Source organism: Neomonachus schauinslandi, chromosome 14, assembly GCF_002201575.2.
Source record: "Neomonachus schauinslandi chromosome 14, ASM220157v2, whole genome shotgun sequence".
NCBI lineage: Eukaryota > Metazoa > Chordata > Mammalia > Carnivora > Phocidae > Neomonachus > Neomonachus schauinslandi.
This window is the reverse complement of record NC_058416.1, coordinates 36,961,182-36,982,985: the sequence shown is the minus strand read 5'-3', so window position 1 is coordinate 36,982,985 and position 21,804 is coordinate 36,961,182. Positions and strand designations below refer to the sequence as shown.

Genomic DNA, 21,804 nt, shown 5'->3' with positions numbered 1-21,804 from the left:
CCCCGGATTGGGCTCCCTGCTCGGCGGGAAGCCTGCTTCTCCCTCTCCCACTCCCCCTGCTTGTGCGCTCTCTCTCTCCCTCTCTCTCACTGTCAAATAAATAAATAAAATCTTCAGAAAAAAAATAAAAAGCACTTTACTACGGAGAAATTCAAACACATATGAAAGCAGAATAATATAATGAACCTCCACATACCCATCACTCAGCTTCGACAATTATTGACTCGTGGCCAGTCTTGTTTCAACACTACTCCCATCCACTTCCTCTCTCCCATATTGTCCTGCAGCAAATCCCAGAGATCATATCATTCCATCCATAAATATTTCAGTGTCTCTAAAAGATACCAATCCTTTTAACATTACAAGACCATTATCACAACTAACAGTATTCCTAAGAGTTCCTAAATATCATCAAATATCGAATGTCCAGTTGTCTCAAAAATGTTTTAAGTCTTTTTTGTTTGAATCAGTATCCAAATAAGACCTACACATTCCTATCAGAGAGAACATTATTTTAAATAAGAGTTATCATTTCGCACATTTGGAAGAGGACATCATTCTCAATGTCTTCCCCAGGTACCTGTCCTATTTGGTTAGGTTCTTTACTCCCTACTCCATCCGTTTCTTTCGTTACTCTTTATTTTTACTAAGATAAGCACTTCCAACTCAGTTATAGGTCACTGGAAGCAGCATCCAGAGTCTGATGTCTCTTTACAATGGCCATGGATTCAGAAATGAGAAATTTCTCACTGAAAACACTTTTGGCCCAATTATAAAACAAAATTCAAAATCCAGATGGAAGTATGCTTTAACTTGGGAGACAGGAGCAAAATGGGTCCCTCTCATCCACCTGGGCCCTGAAGGGCATTTGTCCAACATTGCAAGAGGTTCTAATCTATGTGCAATAATAGATTCTTCTCCTCTTAAAGTGAAGACAAGTATCAGACAGATATTGGGAAAGAGTCAAACTCTACTTAGAGCAGATTGGACCTCAGTTTGGTCTTATGAAAACAATCTGATTTCTCAGCTAATGTTTTCTTTTTTAAGGGGCTGAGTGTATCCTTTGGATACTATAGGCCAATGCCAGAATTGATAAGGTATCTGAGACAAACCGCCTGTGGACGTGCCGTGATGGGCAAAGTCAAGTTCTCATCCAAAGCTGAGGAAGGATCCTCTGCCGGCAGAGGGGAAAGCGGAGGGGTAGGGATCAGACCCTTGGAAAGGGCAGTTAGGAGGACACTGAAAATGTCCAGGAAGGAGGTGATGTGCTCCTGAAGTCAGGTAGGAACAGGACCGGACAGAAGGGGAATGGTCAGTATGAGAGAAGAGGGGATATGGGATTGGGGAGTAAAGAGGAACCTCCTTCCAAATTGCCCATGGCCTTGCAATGGAAAGAGCCGGCTGATCTATAGATTAGAAAACATACCCCATGTGAAATATCCACTTTGTAGTTAGAGCAACAACGGTTCTCGACACTGGCTGCACATTAAATCACCTGGGGAGTTTGAAAATACTGTGCCCAGGCCCCAGCTCAAGCCAGTTGAATCAGAATCCCTGGGTCTTTTTACACCTCTCCCCACCATCCCCCCCATTAGCGACCGAGGGGATGCTAATGTGCAGCCAGGGCTGAGAACCTCCGGGCTAGGCATGGACAGCAAGGGCTCTTTCAGCACAAATCACCTGCCTGGACTCCTGGTTGGAAGTGCTCACAGCTTGAAGCTTAGCTTAGCTCAGCTTGGACCCCTGTTGCTTGGGGTGAACTGACCTGACCTTTGGAACTCAGCCCTCTGCGCAGAGACCGGCAAGGACAGCCTGGAGGGGGAACAGGAAAGAAGGGAGCCAGGTGTCCGCACACGTGCTTCCCTCTGCCCGTGGGAGGTGGTGCTTTTCACACTTCTACGTGTCCCATTCACGAGGGGATGTTTGTCAAATGCAGATGCCTGGGTCCCACTTCCTCCTATGGTCAGGCTAGGCTGCGGCCCAGGAATCTGCTTTTTAACGGGTCCCAGGTGACCCTGACAGAGGGCTCTCAGCACACATGCGCACGCGTGCACACAGCCCAGAAGCCCCGAGAGGCCTGCAGGAGAAATGGTCTGTGGGCCCCCATGAGGGACACATACGGGGCGGGGAATCCCTTTCATCCTGGACCCCAGCCCAGGAGTCTGAATAGTTAAGACTGAGGTAGCGCCCAGCAGTAAGTGTTAGAAATGATTAGAACTTCCATTTCTAGAAATGGTTAAAATTGGATAGTGGGGCACTCTCCAACTGGGGGCCTTCATGGAAAAGAAGTGGACCTGCCCCAAGTTTTCTTTGTATAATAGAAGGTGGAAGTGAAACAGGAAGGGCCCTTGGCTCACTTACTCCCTATTTCCACCAAAAGGGAAACTGGGGGATTTTCCGAGGCTGCCTCCTGGCAGCAAGTGCAGGAGCGAGAGGGGGAGCCCAAGAAGCACCTCTGGTCTCTCAGAGAACTTCCGTTTCCGGTTTGAGGATTCGTGCACCAGAGGCTCAAATGTTCAGTGTGCATGGGCTTCAGAAAGGTTCCCACCTCTCCTGGTCCTCCCTTACTCCCTTTCCGTGGGAGGGGAGCCACCCTGCACTCCTCCCACGCTCACCCCTGGTTACTGGGATGACCCAGGGGCTGCTGTACCGGAAGGAAAGGAAGCCCAGCCAGCAGGCCACTCTCCCGGCTTTGTTTTTCTTTTCTCTAAGCCAGGAGAGGTTGCAGAAGGGCATTTGGCACCTGGCCTCCTGATCCCCCAAGGCAGAGGCAGCTCAGGCCCCGAAGCCTCAGGCTCTAGTTCACTGTCCTCCCTAGAGAAACATGGGAGTGGGCTCAGAGAGGCCCAGGCCATGTCTCCACGCTCTGCCCCGCTCTCCCCCTACGAGAGGGGGAAGCCAACACTGCTGTTCCAGAGCAGGCTTCAGTCAAAGGGGCAGCACCCTGTGCCAGGACAAGAGTCCTTCTCGGAAGAGGTGTGGGTGTTCGCACCCCACACTCCAGAAGTGGGGCTAGGGCTGGTGTTTTAGCCAGCTAGAGCAGCCACACAAAATGCCAGATTGGGTGGCTTACATAACAGACACGTATCTCTCTCGGTTCTGGAGGCTGGAGAGAGGCTGGCCCCATGCAGTGAGGGGAGTACTCAGCTCTTTCTTCGCCAGTCCCAATCTTGGACCTCCTCCAAGCATTCTGATAAAAAAAAAAACAAACACACAAAACAAAAAAACCCCCCAAAACCTAATCTGCTCTACAGTGGGAGTCACCAGGACCAGGAATAATCCAGCCCTGATGTCAGGATTCACTGTAGAGTCTTTAAATGTGTAATAGGAGAGTTCACAACGTTGAAGCAAAAACTTGGGGAGGTATGTGGGTTAAGTTAAAAGCACAATTTTATATTTTCTTGTCAAACAACTTTACTTGAGGCAACAACTGAAGTATAATTTAATTCAACAGGAAATATCACACTTGGAGGGAAAACATAGAGAAGAAAAAAAAAAAAAACTGAAATTAAAGCCAAACATTCTTTCCAAGGCACAGCACTGACATTTCCAGATTGACAGCAGAATGAGTTTGTTTCCATGAAACAAAATCATGAGTCCAAAGTCTGCCTTTGAAACAGTCTTCCACCTCATCCCCATTTCTCGAGTCTCAGGGAACGATGCTTGTGGCCTTCCTCAGGGCCAGGTAGCCAGTGACCACGTCGGAGGGCAGCCTCCGGATGTAGGAAAACTCTTCGATGGTGCTGAACCGCAGTTTGCTCTGGGGGTCAGTGTAGTTGGCCTGGGTGGGAAACCGGCACAGAGAAAGGCAGAATATTGGTGGTCGTGGTGAATATTTGAAGTTCAAGTTTAAAAAATTTTTTTCTATTTTACTTCAAGTGAAGTATCTTCATTTTGTCTTACTCTGTCACCAAGAACACTAAATTGCTCATTTTGGCAAAGACTTGTTAATCTTCCCAGACTTGAGAAATACTTCTGGGTACAGTCGGGAGGAAGAGGAGGAACCACGTCAGACACTAGGGCTGTGGGCTGTGGGCGCTGCAAGAGCTACAGGCAACAGGCCCCGAACGGAATTCCTGATGATCCCTCCCTGGCCCCTGCCTTCAAACTCCCACCTGCTTCCGACGGAGGTTCCAGCTCCATCCCCCAAGGCGGGACCGGAGGCTTGCCAGGCACACCCGCCCCTCCCTGTTACACCCCGCTTTGGAGCCTCTCCTGCTCCACGCCCTCCCCACGCCACTCCCATGGCTCCCAGTGGCTCCCCGGGCTACACCGCAGTGCTGATGGGCCACCTACCCCCACCCTCCCACTGGAAGGGACTGCCACCCCACAGCTGCAACCAAGGTCATCTCCACAACTTGCACTTCTGATCGTGTCATTCCTTGGTGGGAAATCTCTCAGTGGCTCAAGTCCTCAGCATGGCTCCTCAGACCCCGCAAGCTGGCCTGGGCCCTCTTCCTTCCCAAGCCTCTTCCTCAGCCCCACGTCCCCACTCTGGTTCCAACTGCCCTGGCTCTCAGTCCCTCCCTGCATTCATACCCCACTCGCCCTTCCCTGGGGAGGGGCCGCTCTGCTCCCTAATGGCCTGCTCATCCTTCAGGGCTCAGCCCCCAGTCACCTCATCAGGGAAGCCTTTTCTGCTCCCCCACTCTCCCCACATCTGTCTCCCGTAGAATGCTTCTGTCTCTTGCTTTCACGTTTATTATCTGCATGACTCTAAGCAAGGTCTAGGCTGAGAGGCTCCATGGGGCAGGAACCCTGTGGTTTGCTTATCACGGCATCCCTGCTCCTAGTGGAATGCAGAGCACACAGTGGGCCTTCAGGTAGTGTCTGTACAATGAGTGATGAATGAACGAATGAACAAACGAACGAACAAATGGATGATCAGGACAATCATAGAAAAGAGAACTCACTTCTCACTGACATCAAAATTCTCTTCTGGTCTGTGTTCCCCACATGCAAAATGGAGGAAATAAATTCCCTTACTGTATACCTCAAGTCAAATGGCTTCTACAGATTTTGAAACAGAAGACATGAGGGTGAGTCACTTGGAACTCCTTTAAAAAATTATAAAAGATGCCATTAAAGTCTAGACGGATAACGTCCAGTTACTGCCGTGCAGACCGTCTGTGTGGGCCCCGCCGGGCAGCAGTGCTGTGTCACCGAAGAAGGGAGGGGAGGCCGAAGAAGCAACAGCTGAGGGGAACTTAGTCACAGGGTTCTCACACTCTACAAAGTCCTCAATTCTGCCTCAGGGGATCTCCCTAAGGTAGTTAACATCTGCATGGCAGGAAAAGGAGATTATTCCTCAAGATTAATTAAAGCTCTCCATTAAATAAAACCTTGATCCTTTGGCTTTGTCTAGATCTTGCCTTTCTGTCCCACGTTTCCTTTAATGACAGTAATATTAAGGAAGGCTTAACCAGAACAACAGCCACAAGCCCCTCTGGAGAACTGGCCATGAGGCAGTGAGGTGCACGGACCGGGTCAGGAGAGGCCCCCCTGCAGCTGCAAGCAGGGGGGCAGGCCTGTGCAGCTGGCTTTGATCATCTGGCCTCCAGAGAGGAACCAGCCTCCGCCTGGCTCCATTTCTGTGGCGGCCTCACTCCTACCACCAAACTGTGCTGAGCCAGCCCGCCCAAGTTCAGACCTCACTGCCAAGAAGGCTGCTTTAAATAAGGCACAATACACAGATACCCTGGCACCCACAGAAAGGTCACCAACGAAAGCTTGCACAGACGGGACCTGACCTAGTATTCTGAACAGAAGGGAGGATGCCAAGTGACACCCCAGCGTTGAACGAGTAAAGAACTGCACTCCTCCAGTCTGCCTTCCTCTGGCTTCCATCCCCAGAGCCTGAGCCGAACAAAGGGAGCCTTCCCGGAGGGCGGCAGTAAACGGCTTAAAGGCCTCCCCTGCCGCAAGGTGACAGGCGGCGCTCACTGCTCTCCCCATCTCACCCACAGCCGCGGTACTTCCCATGGCTTTGGAACAACGACTGCACACAGGTGGATCCCGCCCGCCTCCCTGCCACGGCCACGCACGTCGGCCGGCCCAGGTGCGTCCCGGTAACCGGGAGCGGGGCTTTATTTTGTAATCATGCAACTTAAACTTGCACAAGTAACAAATGGACATACTCTAAGAAAGAAAGAGAGAGAAAACATTATGAATAAGACTCCAGGCCCCTTTTCCAACCATCTGCCATCCAAAAGTCCTTGCCTTTCCCTGAGGAAACCACTGTACGTGGGCACCCTTCCAGACCTTGTTTGTATATACGCTTACACACATACATAAACACGCCAGGGAAATCACCCCACTATTTTTTTGTGAGTGTGTGTGGGTTTTGGCTTAACTGGTAGCCTGCTGCTTATGCTACTTTGCACCTTTCAGTAAACGACGCATCTTGGAAGTTTATCCCTGTTGTTACCTACACATCAGGCTCACAGAAGAGTATGAAAACATCCCCACCCCGCGCCCCGGTTGACTGACCTTTATTGTGTTCCCAGTATTTTGCTCATAATCCCATTTTCTCATAATCATTTCTGCACAAAGCTCCTTGTACACGCTATTTCTCTAGGGGGTGCCTAGAAGGCAAATTGCTGGGGCATAGGCTTTCGCTTCTCTGCCTCGACAGGTACTGCCAAATGTCCCCCAAAGAATCCGGACTAATGTATTCCCACCTCAAAAGGGCCGTGTATTGAGGATATCCACTTCTCTATGTTGATGATGTTTATAATCAAACATCCTCATTTCTTTTCTGCTGAGGAGCCTTTTTCCTAATTATCAGTGAGACTGAGTATCTACTTACTGATCATCTGTATGTCCTCCTTGTAACTGTCCTCATACCCTTTTAGCCAGTCCTTCTATGGGATTGCCTTTCAATGATTTGGTAGAGTTCTTTGTATATTCAAGATTCCTTAATTCTTACATACAGTGGGGCCAGAGGTTTTAGGTTATGTATGACATGACAAGTCCTTGCCTGTAGCATAAAGGGCCTGCAACAATGCTTCTCAAAGTGATTCTCATGCCTCCTAACATGTGCAAGCCACTGCGCTAGCAGATGAGCTGTCTCAAGGCGAGGATAAAGCTACCTTCTCAGGGAATCTCTAAGTCTGCCCTTAAACCATGGCTTCTCCAAGGAGAAATGTCCATCTGGGGCTGGAACAGAACAGCTGCTCCCACAGTAGTTCTCCTGCTATAAACAATTATTAAAATGGGTCAGATCGATGAGGTGACTATTTTCCGGCAGGAGAAAAGAGATCGTGTAAGGCCACAACACTGCTCGTAAGGGTGAAGTCCCCTCTGAGGTTAGAAGGAGATACGCGCCCTGAATGGATGGCAGAAGAACCCACCACACACACACACACGCACACACAAGCCATGTTACAGTACCTCTACTCTGCCTGTTGTTTTTTACGGTCACTGTATTTAAGGGTCTATGTTAAAAAGTTTATAGTACAGGGGCGCCGGGGCGGCTCAGTCGGCTAGGTGTCCGACTCTTGATCTCAGCTCAGGCCTTGATCTCAGGGTTGTGGGTTCAAGCCCCACATCAGGCTCCACACTGGGCGTGGAGACTACTTTAAAAAAAAATCTGTAGTACACGGAGGAGTGTGTGCTCTGCAGAGGAGAAGCTACAACATACAACTGATTCGGAGAGAATAACATTATTTTCAAAAATATAAGAAAAACTCAAATCTTTCCCAGCATAAAACGTGTATCATTGATTTAGTCAGTTTGTTACAGAAGTTTGGAGGTCATAACATTTTCATAAAAATGTAAAGCATTTAAATGATATGAATGAGTTTTCAAAAGTGAAATGCCCCATTTTAGCTTAACTATATTTTTAAAAGTACAAACATCTCTAAAATAGGAGAAATTTTTAAAATTTCAGCAGTAAAAAAAGAAATTGTTTCTTTCATGTTATCTCATGTGTTAACAAGCAGAGGAAGGGGAGGTGAAAGCCGGGTCTCGCACTTTCTGGAGCAATCTTCCCTCCGGGCTGCTCACACGGAGGCCCCAGGTTGCGGCCACTCTAAGATAAGCATGTGAGCTCTTCAGCACAAACCCAGTACCCAGGCTCCAGGCAGGGTCAGGGGTGGCCCCTGTCAACACTTTCTAAATGGTATTGTGAGATCTCCTTTCCAACTCAATGCTATGAGACCTAGAGATGGAATTATACTCACAAGAAGACCTGAAACATCAGAATACTTCTTAGCTGGTTTAAAGGAGGGAGGAGCGTCAATACTGAAGTCTGGGGGGAAAAAAAAAGAAAGAAGATAACTAAGCTGGCTTTAAAATATTCAGATCCCTTTCCTTTTTTTCTCTGAAAATGCTGTTGGATGATATTTCTGAAATTTTTATTCTGTAAGTCCTCACAGAATTCTCTGGGGAAGGGCGCCTGGGTGGCTCAGTTGGTTAAGCGACTGCCTTCGGCTCAGGTCATGATCCTGGAGTCCCGGGATCGAGTCCCGCATCGGGCTCCCTGCTCGGCAGGGAGTCTGCTTCTTCCTCTGACCCTCCCCCCTCTCATGCTCTCTGTCTCTCATTCTCTCTGTCTCAAATAAATAAATAAAATCTTAAAAAAAAAAAAAAAAAAAGAATTCTCTGGGGAAGTAATACAGTAGGTCACAGACCAAGCGCAGGCTCTGGATCGAGCTCTGCCCTGTCCCTGGGGCCCCTCCACTCCAGCCGAACCACCGGAAAGCTCATCTGCCCACAGGCCACTCCCACTGCTGCAGGCTACACAGGCTGTGGGCGATGCCAAACAACCCACTGATTGGATCTGAGCATCCGGACACCGGAATGATCACACCCAGACACTGACTAGCTCACCTGTCACCCGTCTGAGTCACCCCCATGAAAGATGTGCTGTGGGACAGGAGATGGAGGGAACTTTGACCTGTTCTTTCCAGTGAGGCTGAAGAGAACACACAACAGTGCTTTACATGGACCTGAAAATACTGCAGTGTAAAGCATTTACTCTGACACCGACTGCACAGAGAATACAACAGAGTTAGCCTTTAAGATGGTTGTTAGAAACCCTCCTAAATCTTGGGCAATCCTGTTCCTGGAAATACATTTTAAGAGTAGACTCCTGAATCAGAAGTCTGTCTGACAGAAACACCAGTGTTATCACATGAGGACCGATTGCTCCAGACTAAAATGTGAACAGCGCCGCTAATAACCACACGTCCGTGACAACACAAACAGGTTCAGCACAGTTACGTGCACATGGCCTTCTGTGCTGATGCACCCCTCCGATCCCCGAGCTACAAGTTGTTCCCTACGTTAATGCAAACACAGGCAAGTCACGTAGGTTTGTTACAGTTCCCACTCTGAACATGATAAACACACAGAAGGCTCTAGACAGCTCACAGTTAGGATCGTTCAGTTGCCACGGCAATGCCCTTTCAGAAGCGAGGATCTGTTTCAGATTCTTCCAGGTTCTGTTCTTCTTGCCAGCGACCGCACCACCATGGCCAGAGTGCTGGAATGAAAGACGTGGAGCAGAAGAAACAGAAATCAGGGGAGGCTATCACTTCAGGATCTGAATCATGCTTATTCCTAATGGTAACACACCCCTCATTCTGTCAGCTCATTTGTACCCTGAAGGGTTGGGTTTTTTTTTTAAGTATTACACTGTACACTTTAATCTTACTTATAAAAACACAAAGCTTTTGGTAGGTAGCCTGTCATGGAGTAGAAATAAAAGGGTTTTTTTGTGTGCGTGTTGTCCTTTTTTATATGCTCATAGAAGATCACATCCTTTATTGGAACTAACTTTAGAGAATTCACTCATGAATTCCCCACTGCTTTAAAATAAATTTATTACAAAGTTAGATTTAAACTCATGACCACGTCTCTCAACTCCCTTCTGAGGGCTGGTCCCCGCCTGGCAAATTACTGGGGATGCTGGAAAACCCAAGTAAGCCTCAACCATGGCATGGCAAGCCCCCTGGAAATTTGGGGAGTTCTGTTCTGTAAATATGATAAAATGGAAAAGAATATCAAAATCTGTTGAAGGTGCCGGTAATACTGTATTTTTAAAACTAATGAAAAACAAACTTCTAATGATACAATATGAATCTCTGGAATTATCATAGCTCTCAAGAATGAAAGGAAGAGGAGCCTATTTCTACTTTACAGCAACACAAGTTAGATTTACTTAAACTAATGAGGAGAACTCCTCTTTTAGTTGTTTTAAGCCTCATCTAAAACTTACATAAGCCCAATGAAAAGGGATGGTGAACAATCATGGAAATGACCCACCCTCAAAAGAGTATCTTCTAACCAGTTCCACGAGGAGCTCCAAAATCCTGGGGAACAAGCCCACTGGGTGAGCAACGAGAAGGGCCCCCTCCTGCCCCCACCCTCTCCTAACAGCCCCCAGCAGGGAAGGTGGCGACTTGGACTGACAGAGAAAGGGACACCAGTGCCACCTGGGCTGCAGGCCCAGCAGGATCAGAGGCTGGGCTGTGGCTGTTTGGTTTTTTCATTTATAAAATACCTTAGAAGCTTACCACAAAGTTTGGATCCTTAAATGGCAATGGCTTGGCAGCTTTTTCCATAGGTCCTGTGCTGAAATCAGAGGGCACCATCTTATTCTCACTCATGGCTTCCATGCTGATACCCTTAAAATATAATGATAGTCAGTTTCTTCTAGGTGAGGTCCCTAACTCGGCTCCCAACAAGACCTAAGATGATACCACGGGACATGTGAAGGAAGACAGTGCCCCAGAGCCCTGGCAGGTGGCCTGCACCACAGAAGGGCAGGCCAGACTGGGAGCAGCACCTGTTGTGTGGAAGCCACGGGAGAGACAGCCAGGACCCCAGCCGCCACGCTTGCTGGTTCCCCCATGCGCCAAGCAGTAGGAATGGCTCTCTTCCCTGAGCAGGTTCGTTGAACTCTGACAACCGCTGTTACCCCCAGTTTCCAGAAGAGAAAACTGAGGCTCAAGGATATAGGTTCAAGGCCACACAGTGATTACCTCTGGATTCAAACCCAGGTGGGGCCAATTCCAAAGCCCTCACCATCTCCACAACACCACATCGTCCCTACTCCTGCTGATCTTGTCAAACTGTGCCTTAAAACACCGAGACCAAAAAAGGTCCAGCCCCTGGAAGGGTGTCGTCAGCCAGAGAACCCAGGCTACAGCTCTTCTGCTCCAAGCGAGCAACGGGACGCAGATACGGGGGAGGGGGGGAGTGGGGGGGGGGGGGCTGCACGGCCCCGGGTCAGCTGGCTGCAGCCAGAGCGCCCCAACAAGCAGGCTAATGCCTTAAAACAAAAAACCTTCCAAGTTCACCATCACCAAGAAAAAACAAGCCAAAGCAAGAACTTGCATCTGATTTTTAATGCAATTTCCAGTCTTCCCAGACTGCGATAAATTATTTTTAATTGATATGTAATTTACATACAGTGAAATGCACAGATCTTTACACTTGTTTAATCCATGTCTCTATGGAGATACAGAACATTTCCGTCATCCCAGAAAGTTCCCTCATGCCCCGTCCTAGTCAGTACCTTCCACCTCAGGGGCAACCGCTGTTGCTGTTGTGATTTCTACCACGCCACTTTTGTCCCTTCTACGGCTTCATATAAAGGGAATCTGACAGCATGTACTCATGTTTGGCTTCTTTAGTTCAGCACAGAGTTTTTAAGATTTCTCCATGTTGTTGCAGAGATCAGTAATTTGTTTCACTGTATTTGTGTGCATTGAGCAGAGTGGTATTCCACTGTATGGATGTACAATTTGTTTATCCATTTGCTGTTGATGAACATGTGGGGCAGTTTCAGTCTTCAGCTATTATACATAACGCTGCAGTGAACATTCCGTACCAGGCTTTGTGTGGACCCGTGTTTGCACTTCTCTGGGGTGGAGCGGAATGAGTGCGTGATAGGGTAAGTGTATGTTTAACATTATAAGAAACTACCAACTCCTTTTCCTAAACAGTGGCCCTCATTGACACTCCTAGCAGCAGTGTATGAGAGTGCTGGGTATGTGTGTGTGTGTGTGTGTGTGTGTGTGTTCCATCACCCCCACTCCCACCCCTGCAGTGACATCCGTGGGGGCACATGGAGACACTCACTCTGCTGCGTAGTTCTCTGAATGGTCTCCTCGCCAACCCCTTCCCAGACGCTTTGCCAGGGTCTCTGCACAAGGGCCTGTGCGCCTCCTCGGTCCACCTCTTTTGTCTGGCATGCCCCTCAACTTATCCACCCTACCCTTCGTGATCTTTCCAAAGCCCAGCTCAACGTCAACCCTGTAAGAACTAAAAGGCCCAATTTCTAAACCTTTCCCACCGTGCACAGCCACAAGTGTTCCTGTGTGTCTCTCTCTCCTGCCGCACTCCCTCCCTCCCTCTCCCAGCCTCTTTCCCACAGTCCCCAGCCCTTATCTGACACCTTCTTCAGCTGGCCCACTCGGAAGAGGGGCTCTGTAGTGCACAGTGCGGCACTCTTAAATGCAAGCCTGATGGGGCTCCCCTCCCTCACAGCGAGCCGGTGGGCCCCACGGATCCTGACATGAGAAACATCCTGGCCTCCTCTCCAGCCTTACCTTCCACTACACCTCCTTCCTGCAGTTTGTATTTTCTGGTACAAAATCCACTGAGTCATTTTCTATGTGGCACAAAGAGTTTCCCATTTTCCCGTTTTCATTTATGCTTTACTAAGATTATTTTCATCGGGATTAGTCCATGTCAGTTGTAATTTTATAACAAAGATTAAATCTAGCATTTTGTACATAACTAGCTTTTATTGCCCTCGTAATTTTTCCTTCGTGGTCCTGGCATTTCTGCCAGGTACACGTATCCTGGGAGGCCCAATCTGATGAGGAAAATTTAATTTTCCCATCACATTTTTTTTAATTTTTTAATTTTTTAAAAGATTTTATTTATTTGACTGAGAGAGACACAGCGAGAAAGGGAACACAAGCAGGGGGAGGAGGAGAGGGAGAAGCAGGCTTCTCGCCGAGCAGGGAGCCCGATGCGGGGCTCGATCCCAGGACCCTGGGATCACGACCTGAGCAGAAAGCAGATGCTTAATGACTGAGCCACCCAGGCGCCCCTTTCCCATCACATTTAATCAATAACCCACATTACCTTGTATAGTTTTAGCCAGCTGTCAATGTTATTTTGGGTTGACTAGTTCTAAGACTAATATCTATCATAAATGAGATATATGATGGATAGTTTGTATTTATGTCTTAGTCAAGGAAAAAACAGCAGGGAACAACAGACCAGAAGAAGGAGAGACCAAGGAGAGAGGTGAGCAGACGGGGGAAGAGAGAGCCTCAGAGCAGCTGCACATCCTGCGTCACAGTGTGGCTTGCTCTTCCGTCCCCCACATCTAACTGGATCAGACTCTACTGTATGTGTATCCTGAGGAGGAGCACAGAAGGAACAAGGGGAGGCTAGAACGCCAGTGCTACTGAACTGAAACCAGAGGTTCAAATCGGAGGTTCGCAGCGTGGACTCAGGCTTTAACACAGCTCAGGCAGAGAAACTGAGAAACAGATACAGAGTATGGGGCGGGTGGGTACACACATCCCTCTCCTTCCTAGCTCTCTCCCCCGAGACAGCTGGAAACAACAGGCACACCTGTGCTCAGATCCTGGTTTCTAAATGTGATTCTCCAAGAACCACTGATCCTTAAAAAAGTAGCTGGCTCTAGGGCTGGGGCAGGAAAGTACAGGATGAACCTTGTGGTTCAAGAAAGTAAGAAAATAGCTGTATCAGTCGGCTAGGGCTGTCCTGACAAAATACCACAGTCTGGGTGGATTAAACAACAGACATGTATTTCCTCACAGCTCTGGAAACTACAAGTCCAGATCAAGGTGTCGTTCGGCGGGGTTGGTTTCTCCTGAGGCCTGGGTCCTTGGGGCTTGTAGACATCTGTCTTCTTGCTGTGTCCTCACATGGCCTTTCCTCTGTACACTCCCCTCCTTGGTGTTTCTTCCTCTTATATGGACAACAGTCGTATTGGATTAGGGCTCCACCTTTATGACCTCATTTAACCTTAATTGCCTCTACCAGCCCTATCTCCAAATACAGTAATGTTCTGAGGTATACTGGGGGCTAGGACTTCATATGAATCTCGAAAGGACACAATTCAGTTCATAACAGTTCATAACAGCACTAAAAAAATGATGGGGGTCTATTAAAGCACAAAGAAACCAGTTTGAAGAGGTTCCCACTAGTGAAGGACAAATTGAGCAACAAAATAAATAACGCTGATCCAGAATATATAAAGAATTGTTATCACTCAACAATGACAACAATTCTATTTTAAAAAGGGCCAAGGATTTCAATCAACATTTCTTCTTTTATGGCCAGCATAAAAGATGTTCCACATCATCAAAACCACAGTGAGATACCACTTCACACCCACTGGGATGGCCACAATCAAAGACACTTAATAACGTATCAGCAAGGACGTGGAGAAACTGCAACCCTCACACATTGCTTGTGAGAAAGTAAAAGAGTGTGGTCACTTTGAAAAACAGTTTGGTGTTTCCTCAAAATGTTAAACAGAATTATCATATGACCTAATAATTCAACTCCTAGGTATATACCCAAGAGAATTTAAAAAATAAGTCTATGCAAAAACATATGCATATTCATAGAAGTATTTCCCATAATAGCTAAGACATGCAAACAACCTACATGTCCATCAACTGATGAATATACAAAGTGTGGTATATCCGCACAATGGAATATTACTCAACCATAGAAAGGAATAAAGTACTGATCCATGCAACAACACGGATAAGCCTTGAAAATAGTATGGTAACTGATGGGTGCCTGGGTGGCTCAGTCAGTTAAGCACCTGGCTCTTGATTTCAGCTCAGGTCATGATCTCAGGGTCATGAGATCAAGCCCCTGCATTGGACTCCATGCTCAGAGCGGAGTCTAACTTGAGTTTCTTTTCTCTCCTCCTGTTCCTCCCCCTCACACACTCCCTCTCAAATAAATAAATGAATCTTAAAAAAAAAAGGAAAGAAAATATTATGGTAATTGAAAGCAGCCACAAAAGGCCACTTATATGATTCCACTAGCCTGAGGCTACAGTAGTCAAAGATCAGAGGTGGTCAGAGGCTCAGAGGAAGGCGGAATGGGAGTGACTTCTAATAGGTAGAGGGTTTCTTTTTGGGGGTCGTCGAAATATTATAAAATCAGATGGTTACATAACTCGGAATATACTACAAACCACATAAGTGCACATTTTAAGAGGGTGAATTTTATGGTATGTGAATTAGAACTCAATAAAGCAGTTACAAATAAACAAATTTATGGATGAATGAATAAAGCTAGTCTCAAAGTATCTCCCCACAGGATACTTTACTGCAAACAGGAAAACAGTAACTTCACAGTGGAGAGACCTGGCAGACAGCACCTTACTAAGTGCTCAAAGCTAATGTTGTCAATAATAGAACACAGGCCATCATGTGCCATGACATGATGCACTGAGAAGGGGACAGCATCACTTCTGTACTCTTGCCAAGAATGTATTAACCATATCTGATCATGAGGAAATGTCAGACAAGCCCAAACTGAGGAACATTCTATAAAATAAGTGACCAGTACTCTTCAAGTGTCAGGTTGTGAAAGATAAAGACCAGAGAACTGTTCTACATAAAAGGAAGCTAAAGACACATGATAACTAAACACAACTCGTGATCCTAGACTGGATCCTGGACCCGACCAGAGACAAGAACACAGTCTATGGATTAGGGGTCAGTGTTGCTTGAGTGTTAATTGCCTAAATTTGATGGCTGTACTATTGTTATGTAGGAGCACGCCTTTGGTTTTAGGAAATCCACACTAAAATATTTAGAGCATTAAAAAAAAAAAATACAGTGGCCAAGAGAAACCTCTCCCCTGGGGTACGCCCTACTGCTAACCTGACAGCGAATGAGCCAAGGGTTCCACAGACCTCAAGAGGAAGCTACGGCTGGCAAGTGGGTCAGGAAGAGTGACTGTCACCTGCTCTCCTGAGGCTGTGGTGCAGGGGCGGAGGAGGAAGCCTTGCTCACTGGGTGGACAGCACATGAGATGAGCAGGTCTCAGGAAACCGGCCAGTGTCAGAAGCAGCAAAGTGGTCTCCTCTCCAAGGAATCGAGTGATTCATAAGGGTAGCCACGGCGCTACTCTGTGAGGAGCAGGCCGATGGGCAGGGACCATGAGGAGGCTGGCCTACAGGTGGCCTCAAGTACATGAGAGAGAGAAAGACAGCCCTAAGAACTTCACAGGGAGCATCTCGTCAGAACAGAAAAGCCTGGGGCGCCTGGGTGGCTCGTTAAGCGTTAAGCGTCTGCCTTCAGCTCAGGTCATGATCCCAGGGTCCTGGGATGGAGCCCCACATCGGGCTCCCTGCTCTGCGGGAAGCCTGCTTCTCCCTCTCACATTCCCCCTTCTTGTGTTCCCTCTCTCACTGTCTCTCTCTCTTCTGTCAAATAAATGAATAAAATCTTTAAAGAAAAAAAAAAAGAACAGAAAAGCCAGACCACTAGGGACAACTCAGGGGAAACAGGCAGAAAGTGAGAGGTTTCCTGGGGCCAGATACATTTAAGTTGCAACCTTACTGTTGCAGTTTTTCATAAAGAAAATATGACTGCTTATGTAATGCTTCCATCTGGGAGAAAATACCCAAACGGAACTGCTAACGAAGCCAGGGGCCGATCCCAGGGGGGGAAGGGGGAAGCAGGCCCCTGGGCCCCCAACAGTGATTACGGAACGCGCCCCGCTGGCGGCCACCATCCTCAAGCAATGGCCTTAGCTTTTCCTCCTGTGCAGGAAGGGCACAGAGACTGCATCTCTCCCCTTCTCTAGATGCCCCGTCTCTGATTCCTAGTGGGTAAGCTCCAAGTGCTGTGTGCACAGTGACATCTCGGGAAGGAATCAGGGCGCTCTTTGATGTAGGCCGTTCCCAGGCCCCAGGAACAGACAGGAGAATGCTGGTAGGCAGAAAGGCCTCGTTGAGACTGGGGAGGCAGTGCTGCCCGAGGCCACCGAGAGAAGCAGGTACCTCAGCAAGTGTGTGTGGGCTGGGAGGTCTGGGAGCTCTGCCAGGGGAGAGGATGCACTGTCAGACAGGTGCATCTGCTGGGAAGAAGGGGAAGGTGTGGGAGAGAGTGCCAGAAGTCTGCATCGCCATTCTGGGCAGCAGGCTGGAGAAGAGGCAGCAAGGGCATGGAGAGGATGTGCGCAAGCACTGAGTTTCAAAGAGGACCCCTCCTGCTCATTTGGTCCCTCCATCCCCCCCTTGTCAGTAGGGCTGGTGAGGAGCCACGCGGAAGGGGCAGAGAAAGGAAGCCATCCCAACAAGAACTGAGCCGCATCATTCCAGAGCTGCATCCCGCCTGTGAAATAGGACTCTCTTCCCTCTCAGATCAGGATCTAAAAGAACACCCCCCTCTGGGCCCAGAACTGGGTGTTGTGCCATTCCTTCCTCCTTAACCCCACCCTGCATGATACCGCACCCTCCTTCTTCCCCACCCTGGACTTCAGCCGTGCTTCGACTCTGGTGCCTATTACCGAGGAATGAAAGGGAGCGGCCTTCAGTCAAAGGGAGGATCAAGTCTGTGAGGCTGGAGCACAGAAAATAAAATTTTAAATGATGTAGTTTCCACATTATTAAGCCACTGTTAACACTAAGGGACTTTATGAGATGAACCCTCCCATCCCGGAGACACGAACACCCTATGAAGAGGAGAGAAGTTATGCTTAGCATTCAGGGCTGTCCCCTCTTCACAGCTTGAGAAAAGATGATGCAAGTCCCAGGGAGGAGAAACCTGGCCCTATCAAAGCAGCACCTGCCTGCCTCTAACAGAGACTACAGTCAGCAAGGCCTCAGTCAGCAAGGCCTCCGCTCGCCAAATAAACAGCTTCGTTTCTCCAGAGAGCAACCTGCATAACTGACTCAGACGTGAGGACAGCGTGGTCACAAAGAAGGGAGACAAATGTCCTTTGTCTTGTCACTGGAAAGTCAAATGCCCAGTTACATAGATCTAACAGTATTCTAGAATAAAATCACTGAGCCTAATCTAGAAATGCAATGTTGTAGTAGGGTGACTTAAAATAGAATTGTGAGAAGCAACCTAAATATTCGATAAAGTCAATTAAATAAGAGCACTCAATTCCTCGAGAAGCCTGTCAATGTAGGGAGATTCGTGAAAAAACGCTGAGTGAAAAGTAGGGCTCACAATGTTATACATCGAGGACAATAATGAAAAACTATCTCCACGTAGAAAACACAAATTATAATAGTTGTCAGGGAAGAAGTCGGTGACTTCTTATGTCCACTTTAAAAACAGAAAAAAGTGGGGGGTGCCTGGTGGCTCAGTCGGTTGAATCAGACTCTTGATTTCAGCTCAGGTCATGATCTCAGGGTTGTGAGAAAAAACCCCCATCAAGCCCCCCATCGGCTCCGTGCTCAGAGGGGAGTCTACTCGAGATTCTTTCCCTCTGCCCCTCCCCTCACTTGTGTGCATGCGCATGCTCTCTCTCTCAAAATCAGTAATTTTTTTTAAAAAATAGAAAAAAGGAACTTCTAAAACTAACATCATGATTTTTTTTAAAGCTGGGGTAGGGGCAACTGGGTAGCAGTTAAGGATCCGACCTTGATTTTGGCTCAGGTCATGATTTCAGGGTCCTGGTGTGGAGCCCTGTGTCAGGCTCCACACTCAGCTCAGAGTCTACTTGGGATTCTCCCTCTCGCTTCTTCTGCCCCACCCCCCACTTGTGTGTGTGTGGGTGTGTGTGTGCGTGCGTGCTCTAAAATACATAAATCATAAATCAAATCTTTAGAACAAAACAAAACACAGAGGTTTATTTTAAGAATTAAATGAGAAAGGGAAAAATAAATAAATAAATAAATAAATAAATAAATAAATAAATAAATAAATGAGACAGGGGTGGGACGCCTGGGTGGCTCAGTCAATTAAGCGTCTGCCTTCGGCTGGGGTCATGATCCCAAGGTCCTAGGATGAGGCTCCTTGCTCAGCGGCGGCGAGCCTGCTTCTCCCTCTCCTTCTGTCCCTCCCCCCTCATGCTCACTCTCTCTCAAATGAATAAATTAAATTAAATAAAAAAAATACATGGGGCATCTGGGTGGCTCAGTCGTTAAGGGTCCGCCTTCGGCTCAGGTCATGATCCCAGCGTTCTGGGATCAAGCCCCGCATCTGGCTCCCTGCTTGCGGGGGAAGCCTGCTTCTCCCTCTCCCACTCCCCGTGCTTGTGTTTCTTCTCTCGCTGTCTCTCTCTCTGTCAAATAAATAAATAAATCTTTAAAAAAACAAATAAATAAGATAGGGGTTCCTGGTTGGCGCCTTTGTTGGGAGCTTGCGACTCTTGATTTTGGGGTTCGAGCCCCATGTTGGGTGTAGAGATTTAAAAAATCTTTTAAAAAAAAGAATTAAATGAGATAGTACTTAGAAAGTGCTTAGAACAGTGCCTGGACAGTGCTTTCTTTTATTGCTTGAAATAAAATGCAGGAGCTGAAAAAAACAATAACCTAACCAAACCACTCCTCTCCAGAAAATCTTTGTTGTTATCGTGGAGCCTAGATTACCCAGAGCCATGAGGTCTGTGCCAGGCACTGTGCTCAGGGCTTTCCGACCATGATCTCAGGGAATCTTTTTACCAACTCCATGGAGTAAGACCAAACCACTTTGGGACGGGAAACTGAGTGTCAACAAAGTACGTTTCTGAGAATGAGGGAAGCCATCAGTATCAGAACCTCTTGGTATTCCTCCATTTAGCACATTAGGGCGCCCTGCACCTCACGGACACTCAGTACACATCTGTAGAAAGGACCAAGGTGAGACACGCGATTTTGTGCTTGACTGAAACTCACAGAAAAGTCCTGCGCCTCAACCTAAACGCGACGGGAAGGGACGATCATTCCACTAAGTCGGTAATAACATCCCCACCTCGCCTGCTCTCAAGGACAATGCGACGCGGATGGTGCTTAAACCAAAGCCCACTTGTCCACATTAGGGAAAAAATGTTTCATTTGCACCAGCGACCCACACCCACCGGAGCCGAGACCTCAAGGTCCGGCACCTTCTCCATGCCCCGCCCTGCCCTGCCCTGTGCACGCGCCCTCGCTCCGCCCCGCACGGCTCGCGCACGCGCAGGCCAGACAAGCCGCCGCATACCTGCGTAAAGCTGGAGGACACTTTTTTCTTCTTACTAGCGCTGTAGCTCCCAGCGCTGCTGCTGTTGTGGGAAGGACTGGCTGGCCTCTTCTTGCTGTTCCGGGCTATCCCCGGAGTGGAAGTGGTGGCCACAATTGGAATTTGAGCCGCCATTCCTACCTTGAGTCTTCCTCCTCCCCCGCCCCCACTTTCTCGGTTGCAGGCTTAGGAACTTCCGGCTCGCCCTTACTTCCGCCTTTGGGCGCGAAAATCCGGCCTGGACTTCCAGCGCGTGCGCGGGTTTCTTCGGCCAACTCTAAAAGGCGGAGGTCGGAGCAGTCCAATCCGTGGAGGCCGGAGGGTGTCAGCCAGGCGGTGTCCTGCTCCTCAGGCTCTCTGAACCTGGGCACGTGCTAGGAAATTCGCCGTGATTGAGGAACAGAACATCTCGTGATCTTTTTTCAAATGCTGGATTCTTTTAAAAATTAATAACCGTGTTGTCTTTTCTAACGTTAAGTCAGAAGACTGATCACTTTTTTTTTTTAAGATTTTTATTTATTTATTTAACAGAGAGTGAGAGCAGGAACACAAGCAGGGGGAGTGGGAGAGGGAGAAGCAGGCTTCCCGCCTGGGCAGAGAGCCCGATATGGGGCTCGAGCTCAGGATCCTGGGATCATGACCCGAGCCTAAGGCAGATGCCTAACGACTGAACCAGCCAGACGCCCAAAAACGGATCACTTTTAATGTCTTAAGTAAAGTTAGGGTTGTTCTGAGTGGATTGAACAGACTGCCAAGCTGCTGGCTTTCCCTGTGGCCTCTGCCTTGGCCTGCGGAACACGTTTGTGTATATTGGCTGGGAGTCCAAATGGACTTTACCTTTTAGGAGCCCCAGACCCCATGAAGCATGTAAGCCCCTCCCCCGCCCCCACCAAATGTATGGAAGGGTAGACAAAATCTTACATGTGGATTTCAGGGAATTCACAGACCTGCTAAAACCTAATTATGAACTTCGATGGGACATCCTCTCCCCCCGCCCCTTACTTGCCACGTACTACATGGATTGTAATAAGTTGGTTAACGTCTTTTTTTGGCTCCTGCTAGAATGTAAATTCTATGAGGTAAAGGCCAGTTATGTTTTGTTCATTTACATTTTTCTGGGTGATACTACCTTGCAAGTCTTTGGAACAATTTTTTTGTTCTTAAGTAATTCATAAATGAACAAATCCCCTGCAGTAACTAGTTGAAGCTATATGAATCTGGAGATTTGAAGGAAACAGGCTGCAGAAAGACTTAGAGGTGAGAGAGAAGAGTTAGGGAAACTAGCAATAATGTTACATCTTTTCTCCTTTGGAGAAAGGAATGACCTACCAGTGTGGAAATGTCCTCTCCCACACCCCAGTAGCCACCCTATCTTTATCTAAATCTAGTCTTCCTTATTCTTTATCTCAGTGACTGACACCTCCAACCAGTCGGTCACCTAAGCCAGAAAGTAGGTGTTGACCCAAGGCACCCCTCTCTAGTACCCCACCCCCTCAGCTCACTTCTTTACTCCTACCCTGATGATTCCATCCCCCTTTATCTGGATTCCTTGCAACAACTTCCTGATGGAAGTTTGGGCTTCCATCTTTTCCTACTCCTCCCTGACCCCAAACCATCCTTCACA

The 21,804-nt window shown here is 47.9% G+C and overlaps 1 protein-coding gene across 1 annotated transcript; it reads right to left on the bottom strand.

Moving 5' to 3' along the window:
- Positions 1 to 3,402: 3,402 nt before the first annotated feature.
- Positions 3,403 to 20,351, bottom strand: INO80C (INO80 complex subunit C). The gene is made up of 5 exons (XM_021686307.1): positions 20,163 to 20,351; positions 10,521 to 10,631; positions 9,376 to 9,487; positions 8,184 to 8,251; positions 3,403 to 3,781 (listed from the first exon to the last, which is right to left on the bottom strand). Exons 1-5 carry the CDS (start codon positions 20,313 to 20,315, stop codon positions 3,650 to 3,652), a joined length of 576 nt encoding a protein of 191 aa, XP_021541982.1. The 5' UTR covers positions 20,316 to 20,351; the 3' UTR covers positions 3,403 to 3,649.
- Positions 20,352 to 21,804: the final 1,453 nt, after the last annotated feature.